General features: G+C 45.1%; 1 protein-coding gene across 2 annotated transcripts; it reads right to left on the bottom strand.

The window, feature by feature from the left end:
• Positions 1-1,827: 1,827 nt before the first annotated feature.
• LOC133577320 (myocilin-like) lies at positions 1,828-4,326 on the bottom strand. Of its 2 annotated transcripts, XM_061931037.2 has the most exons (3): positions 3,577-4,326; positions 2,926-3,024; positions 1,828-2,859 (listed from the first exon to the last, which is right to left on the bottom strand). In XM_061931037.2, the coding sequence occupies exons 1-3, from the start codon at positions 4,028-4,030 to the stop codon at positions 2,075-2,077; spliced, it is 1,338 nt and encodes a 445-aa protein (XP_061787021.2). In that variant the 5' UTR covers positions 4,031-4,326; the 3' UTR covers positions 1,828-2,074. The 2 variants fall into 2 exon arrangements, with proteins under 2 accessions (XP_061787021.2, XP_061787020.2); XM_061931036.2 differs by having other exon boundaries at positions 1,828-3,024.
• Positions 4,327-8,713: the final 4,387 nt, after the last annotated feature.

Raw genomic sequence — 8,713 nt, 5'->3', positions numbered from 1 at the left:
GTAGGTCTCCTGCTGTCTTTTCTTCTTCAAACACGATACACACACACATATATATATATATATATATATATATATCCATCCATCCATCCATCCATCCATCTTCTTCCGCTTATCCGAGGTCGGGTCGCGGGGGCAGCAGCCTAAGCAGGGAAGCCCAGACTTCCCTCTCCCCAGCCACTTCATCCAGCTCCTCCCGGGGGATCCCGAGGCGTTCCCAGGCCAGCCGGGAGACATAGTCTTCCCAACGTGTCCTGGGTCTTCCCCGCGGCCTCCTACCGGTCGGACGTGCCCTAAACACCTCCCTAGGGAGGCGTTCGGGTGGCATCCTGACCAGATGCCCGAACCACCTCATCTGGCTCCTCTCGATGTGGAGGAGCAGCGGCTTTACTTTGAGCTCCTCCCGGATGGCAGAGCTTCTCACCCTATCTCTAAGGGAGAGCCCCGCCACCCGGCGGAGGAAACTCATTTGGGCCGCTTGTACCCGTGATCTTGTCCTTTCGGTCATAACCCAAAGCTCATGACCATAGGTGAGGATGGGAACGTAGATCGACCGGTAAATTGAGAGGTTTGCCTTCCGGCTCAGCTCCTTCTTCACCACAACGGACCGATACAGCGTCCGCATTACTGAAGACGCCGCACCGATCCGCCTGTCGATCTCACGATCCACTCTTCCCTCACTCGTGAACAAGACTCCGAGGTACTTGAACTCCTCCACTTGGGGCAAGATCTCCTCCCCAACCCGGAGATGGCACTCCACCCTTTTCCGGGCGAGAACCATGGACTCGGACTTGGAGGTGCTGATTCTCATCCCAGTCGCTTCACACTCAGCTGCGAACCGATCCAGTGAGAGCTGAAGATCCTGGCCAGATGAAGCCATCAGGACCACATCATCTGCAAAAAGCAGAGACCTAATCCTGCAGCCACCAAACCAGATCCCCTCAACGCCTTGACTGCGCCTAGAAGTTCTGTCCATAAAAGTTATGAACAGAATCGGTGACAAAGGGCAGCCTTGGCGGAGTCCAACCCTCACTGGAAACGTGTCCGACTTACTACCGGCAATGCGGACCAAGCACTGATCATACAGGGAGCGGACTGCCACAATCAGACAGTCCGATACCCCATACTCTCTGAGCACTCCCCACAGGACTTCCCGAGGGACACGGTCGAATGCCTTCTCCAAGTCCACAAAACACATGTAGACTGGTTGGGCAAACTCCCATGCACCCTCAAGGACCCTGCCGAGAGTATAGCGCTGGTCCACAGTTCCACGACCAGGATGAAAACCACACTGTTCCTCCTGAATCCGAGGTTCGACTATCCGGCGTAGCCTCCTCTCTCTCTCTCTCTCTCTCTCTATATATATATATATATATATATATATATATATATATATATATATATATATATATGTGTGTGTATGTGTGTGTATAGACTTGGAGTGTCAACACATTGGCAGAACTTTGAATTGTCATTAGGACCCTGCTAGCTAACACTGGGGGCCAATCTTGTGATTGACAGAACTGTGGCCTTTAAAATGGTGTTCAGGCTCACGGCCGCTAGAGGGAGCCATCTAACCACGTTCAAGTCTATTCAGATGTCTATTGTGTATATTTTTAGTAAGTAGTGACATTTAAAGCCTTAAAAGCTTCAATTAGATTAGCAAATAATCCAAACTAAAACGAACAAACAACATCTTGGTTAGGGCTACAAAAATCTTATTGTGTACTTTTTCTAATGAGCATTGTTTTTCATTATGCTGCTTTTTACTGTGTGTGTGTGTGTGTGTGTGTGTGTGTGTGTGTGTGTGTGTGTGTGTGTGTGTGTGTGTGTGTGAGAAAGGTAGATAATGATGGCAGAAGGTTTATTAGGAGTGATAGTGTCTGTTTTACAAGTACAATCTATTTACAGCGAGCGGTATTAGAAAAAAACAGATTCCAGTTCTGCACGATAACCATGGGGGCGGTGCGTCGTCATGGCAACAGAGAGAGCGAGCCAATGCTAGGCGGTAAAAGGACCTGCATCTTAACTGCTGATTATGATGCCTTTTATTTTGAAATCCACATGACTTTGCTGTTCAGTTGCCCAGGCGCAGGTGGTAGGTGACCATGTGGAAGTTGTCCCAGGCAAACAGCTTCCTCTGTTGGTGGTTGTAGTCCACCATGCTGTTGTAACCGTACTGGTTCTTCAACGCCACCGAGATGGCCCGGCTGGCCCGGGTGGCAGTGTCGTAGACGTGGTTGAGGGTGGTGTTGGCGGCGGTGTAGCTGGCCACCGTGTACAGACGACCACATGCCATGAAGGCGTTGGCCGCCGCGTTCTTCCTGATGTTGGTCTCCCAGCTCTTCTTCACCTCCAGGCTCTCAGGGTCCAGCTGGGAGAGCACAATGCTGCCTTTGGCTTTGCTGGTGCTGTAGATGGCCCACAGAGCCCGCTCGTCCACCGCCAGGTCGATGTCGGTGTAGCCGCCCCAGGAGTAGGGGTACTGGCCGTGGAAGCCCGCGTGAGGTAGTTCCCGGCGTGATGCCAGGCTCTCGGAGGCCACGTCATAGCGGATGAGAGTACGGCTGCGTTTGCGCTGGTAGTAGAGCGAGCCGCGGTACATGGTTGCACCCGTGCTCTCCACGGGTTCCGGCAGGACAAACACTTTCATGGGGAAACCATGAGAAAACTGGTCCATGTCTTCATACGCAAACAGCTGACGGACATCTTTGCCCACCGTGTCGATACGCCACACCGTCTTGTTGGTGTACTGCGTGCCTCGGGGCTCAGGATCCTGGAGCCACACTCCGTACTTCCCTGTGATACCGTCGGCCTTCCTATGCAACACCGGATCTCCCACCGACAACACCTCACCACAACCTGAAGGAAGGCACATTTTTGCAACGTGGTACTTTGGGTTTGAAGTATCCGAGGGCGTCAACTTACCCGAGACATTTCCACCAGGAAGGAGGCGGGATGCTGGGACCTCTGTGACCTCAGCCTTCATCTCCTGGTAGGCACCATTACTAAAACCATGCCCACGGTCTGGAAATGAAGATGACATTGGGAGAAAATGCAACTTTTATGTGGTACGATATGCTTTTGTGGACTTCATAAACTAAGAGTCTGCTAACTAGTCCTATGGGATGCATGAGTGTAGATTGGACCTGGAGGGACGTAAAACCTTCAAATCTGTACAGCATGTGCATTGGTGGTCCTGGTCAATGTACCCCAGAGTCCCATTAAAGCCCATGAGACTCTTATGGAGAGCTTCTCGTTTCAGTGTCCAAACTTTGGGCGGGAATTTAAGATTGAGCCTTGAGGGACTTTCGCAGTACTTGGTTATGGATGTACGGACTACAGAATCACTGGTACTATTCTTTATGTTCCGTCTTACACTGTCGTGGCTTTCCTGAAAATGAGGCACGTAAACAAGCCTGAGTGACAAAGTCATAAAGGAAACATTCCAATGGCGTTACACAACCCGAGGCCACGACTGCAACCTGAGCCGTCCCCCTTCAGAGACGTCATAGTGTAAGACCACCACCAGTTAAACGCCATTAAACATACTTCTGCTGGTTTTCATTTTGCACATACCACCGGACAGTCCTTGGTGACTGCGCAGGTCCGCTGAGGTGTTTGTCTTTTTGCAGCTCTGCCTGAGGCCGTCTGTCTCCTGACTGAGCTCTCTCACCCTCGCCTGGAGGTCCTGGACCTGCCTCTTCAGACGGTCCTTGTCTTGGCGCAGCTGGTTTCTTTCCCCTGTCAGCTGGGAAAAACCTTCCTGGAAGCCCACCTCAACGTCAGCTCCCATCTCTCTCCTCGCGATCAGGCGGCTGACCAGAGCCTCCAGCAAGGTGAGCCGGGACAGAACTCCTTCCGTCTCGGCTCTACCGCTGCAACCCGACTCCTCTGGGCTGGTGACGGTGAAGGTGTACTGGCAACGTCCCGCAGCATCGTTAGCGCGACGCAGGGATGCCTGGTCTTCAGCCTGGAGTTGACTGACCAACGTGAGGAAGGACAGACCCAGAAGAGCCGCTTGGAGCAACATTCTGCAGGTTTTTTAAAGTTTCTACCCCTGAAAATGATTCTTCTACCTTCCAGGTCAGTGCAGTCTGTATCCCAGCCCTGCTGAGAGAGGGATATTTATACGGTCACAGGGTGGGAGGAGTACGTGCCAAGCAGCCCAGGGGTGTGGGCAGTCCGTACAGAGCCCGGTCGCTAACAAACAACGTGGAAAAACACACCACTTGATTTTGTTTACCCTGTGGTTGCATCTCAGCAGGGGGTGACGTCCTTGCACGGGATATTTTGGCTGGACAGCATCCTTGACGTTGTTGACTTCCTCCGTAAGTGATAGTTTTACACTGCCACTTAATGGCGGTTAATGAGCGCTATGGTTGGACTTCGGGGCTGGAGGGGTAAGTGTTTAGGACTCTGTCAACATGCAGTCACAACGTGTTGACCCAGATTGTGCTTCCAGACATCCCAATGAAGGGATGCAGGTGCTCCTGTTCATTGTTCCTCCAACCCAACCATGAACTTTTCACAACCTCCAATTAGTGTCCCGTCTAAAGTTGTTTTTGTCGTCCTCTCTGCTCACACACCCATCATTGCCAGACAATCTTTAATGTCCACTATCCATTGATTAGTTGGTTCCATTAACAGAGTCATCAGATACAATACCAAAATTAAAGCTGCAAGCAGCATTGGTCAGGCCTGCGTATTTGGCAGGTGCTCATCCTAAGTGTCCCAATACTTTTGTCTACTTTTAGTCTGAAGTGTCCCAAGACTTTTGTCTAGTGTACCTACCTTGTCTGCATTGTGTGGGCACGTTGGTGCTTCCTGCTTTTAAGCAGCCATCTTAAAAAAACAGCAGCATCAGCGCAGCGGGTCTTTGAAGGGTCATAAAATCAAAACCGGAGCAGGTATTAAAAAGCTGTTCTATACGTTTATACACAAGGGTTTAATCTCTCTCCTGTGTTAGTTTGAAGCCGAAACGACAAACGCGCTCAGAGATAGATTTTGAAGGAAGGTGACCGGTTTTTACAAAAAATTTGTTTTGAAGGGGGAATAGCAAACTTCCTGTTGATTTTTGCTGTGAAATGTAGGTCTAAGTGAGACCTGGCAGTTTTGTCATTTTTTTCTTCCGAGGAGCAGTTTTTTTTGCGCTTTATTAAAAAACTTGCTCAAGAGCGCAATTTTTAAATTTGGGGTTAGGTTTTTTTATTAGATCGCAATATTTGCCAGTCCTGATGTGTGTGTTCAGTTTGGTGAGTTTTGAAGCATGTTAAGAGGGTCAAATTACAGCTCAAAGAGGCAAAAGTTACTGTTTTTAGTACTTTTTTGTCTTGAAGGGGGAATTGCCAACTTCCTGTTGATTTTTGCCCGAGGAAATAAATTAATAAAATTTAAGTCTAAGTGAGACCTACATAGAGGTTTTTGTTTCATGTCTCTACGACATTTGTACTGGGAGTTAGAAAAAGTTTACTTTGTAGGGGGCGCTAGAGCGCAATTTTGAGTTTTGGGGTTTGGTATTTTTACCAAAGAGTTTGGTTCGAGTTTATTTATGTGTGCGTCAAATTTGGTGAGTTTTGAAGCATGTTAAGAGGGTCAAATTACAGCTCAAAGAGGCAAAAGTTACTGTTTTTAGTACTTTTTTGTCTTGAAGGGGGAATTGCCAACTTCCTGTTGATTTTTGCCCGAGGAAATAAATTAATAAAATTTAAGTCTAAGTGAGACCTACTTAGAGGTTTTTGTTTCATGTCTCTACGACATTTGTACTGGGAGTTAGAAAAAGTTTACTTTGTAGGGGGCGCTAGAGGGCAATTTTGAGTTTTGGGGTTTGGTATTTTTACCAAAGAGTTTTGTTCGAGTTTATTTATGTGTGCGTCAAATTTGGTGAGTTTTGAAGCATGTTAAGAGGGTCAAATTACAGCTCAAAGAGGCAAAAGTTACTGTTTTTAGTACTTTTTTGCCTTGAAGGGGGAATTGCCAACTTCCTGTTGATTTTTGCCCGAGGAAATAAATTAATAAAATTTAAGTCTAAGTGAGACCTACATAGAGGTTTTTGTTTCATGTCTCTACGACATTTGTACTGGGAGTTAGAAAAAGTTTACTTTGTAGGGGGTGCTAGAGGGCAATTTTGAGTTTTGGGGTTTGGTATTTTTACCAAAGAGTTTTGTTCGAGTTTATTTATGTGTGCGTCAAATTTGGTGAGTTTTGAAGCATGTTAAGAGGGTCAAAGTACCGCGCAAAGCTGCGGAATAAGAAAGAACAATAATAAAACCTTACAAATTCAATAGGGTCCTCTGTCCCATTGTAAAAGGACTCCCTTCGGGATTCCTTTTACAATGGGCCATGCGGGCCCTAATAAACATGTTTCTTCTCCTAGTAACCTTCATTCTTTTTCACTTCACGCCAACATTGAAATTGCACGTTTTACTTGAGTGTATTGAAAAACAAAAAAAGTAATTATCTACCGTTTGTCACCCCAATTATCATGGCATCCACACGCCACCGCTCTCATGTTCACTCCGTACGGAAACTAATGTCTGCGTGTTTCAATTTCCGGCCTTTTCTTAAATTATTAGTTCAACTTTTAAACGACTAATGGAGGCAATGGGCTATCAATTGAAGCTTTTGTTAATCAAATGGATAGATTAGTTATTGTATTTCTAAGGTCAAACAAATCGATTAGCAATCAAATAGTCAACATTATTTATTCCGATTCAAAATCAAATCATAGTTGTCAAAAATCAATCAAAAAGCAAAACATTTGCACAAGCGCGTGTGAAACTGTCAGGCAGTGTTGCTTCCTCAGTGGTTTAAGTCTTCCCTTGTTAGCAGTTTATATTTATTTGTATTTACATCTTTTTAAAGAAGCAACTTCAAAACAAATTAAATGCTTTTTAAGCCATATGCGCATTTACCAAGAGCAGCGTTTTGTAACCTACTTCATACTTCAGAACAGACTCCCACACTTGCCGTCAGGGTGCAATACAACGTAAACCGTTGGCCAACCAAATGGTTACTTTTTGGTTGGCCAACGGTTTAAAAAGTAACCACAGAACCCTATAGTGTTCCGTGGTTACTTTTTGGTTGGCCAACGGTTTACGTTGTATTGCACCCTGACGACAAGTGTGGGAGTCAGTTCTGAAGAATGAAGTAAAGAGACGTAACTTCGTCACCTTGCCTGGTTATTGACTCCAACCCAGAATATTACACTGCCCATACCTATGCTCCTTCAAAGGCTGTGCTACTGGCTGCAAAGCATTGCACTTTCAAATACAACAATGAGTAGAGAGGAGTGTTATGTGTAAATAAATGAACACTGAAATTCAACTATTTATTTTATTTATATGTGTATATATATTAGGGCTGCAGCTAACGATTATTTTTCTATCGATTAATCTATAGATTATTTTTTTTTTCGATTAATCGGTTAATCTATAGATTATTTTTTCGATTAATCTATAGATTATTTTTCCTTTTACCGATTTTTTTTTTTATTTAAAATGAAGAGGAAAAAATAAATGTAGGCCAGTTTTTTCAAAAGGCATGGCTTTTATTTACAAAAAAAAAAGTATGGCCACTCAGTCAACATTGACAACAACATGACAAAATATTCTGTAACAATGTAAACATTTAAAACTTTTAACATTTAACAAAATTAAAAGTAGCTTATTTGCTTTTTAATGTGCAAATATAAAAGTAAACATCCAGTGCAAATCTTAATATTCTGGAATAGTATAAGCATTTCAAAAGTAAAAGTATTGCTTATTTTGCTTTAAAATGTGCAAAAATAAAGATAAACATTCAATACAAAAAAGTGCAAAACGGAAATATTCTGTGTAAAGTGTAAACATTTCAACAAAAGTAAAAGTATTGCTTATTTGCTAAAATGTGCAAAAATAAAGCTAAACATCCAATACAAAAAAGTGTACGGTGTAAACATTTCAACAAAAGTAAAAGTATTGCTTATTTTGCTTAATAACACAACAATGATAGTATGATTAAAGTGAAAGTTAATTGTTGGTTTGTACATAGTATATGTAACTGTTAATGTTGTAAAAGGTATTTGCACAACTAATTAACGTTAGCCTTTGTGACACGTCTTGTGCCGTGGGGTTCTTTCAGGACCGACAGACTGAACGCCAGACGGCTTTGCCAGGTTTACAATCTTTTAATTTTACACAAAGTCTTTTCTCTTCCAACTGCGCGGATCGCGCAACTGGGCACGATTGTGGCGTCGCTCCCGGCGCGCCCCGCCTCGCCGCTCGCTCGCCGCCGCCGCCTCTCCACAGCGTTAAAGAGGAGCGCGTCTTTGTAAACACTGAACAGGCACGCCAAACGCGCCTCTCAGAGCGAAACGGTGCTTTAGTTTATGAATTTACAACGCAGATACAAATGACACATTCATGTTTTTGTGTAATAATGACAACGTATACGCACGCGGACGATTGACTTGTTGATGGTGATGGCAAGAACGCTGTCGGGGGTTTTCTTTTCAAATGTTCGTTCATAGCCGTTGTGCTGCTATGATAGGCCATTTCCGCTCGACACAGTGTGCATACAACAACATTAATAGGCCGTTTATTGAAATACTCCCACACTTTTGACGACTTTTGGCGTGCTTTTTTCCCCTCGCTCGCATCGTCTGCTTTGCGCTCCGCCATGACAGTAAAGTAGAGTGACGTAAATATGCGACGCGCCGACGCACAAAAACGGCGTC

This window comes from Nerophis lumbriciformis, linkage group LG37 (genome assembly GCF_033978685.3).
Source record: "Nerophis lumbriciformis linkage group LG37, RoL_Nlum_v2.1, whole genome shotgun sequence".
Taxonomy (NCBI): Eukaryota; Metazoa; Chordata; class Actinopteri; order Syngnathiformes; family Syngnathidae; genus Nerophis; species Nerophis lumbriciformis.
The sequence above is the reverse complement of the archived record's forward strand: the minus strand, read 5'-3'. Positions and strand labels throughout refer to the sequence as shown.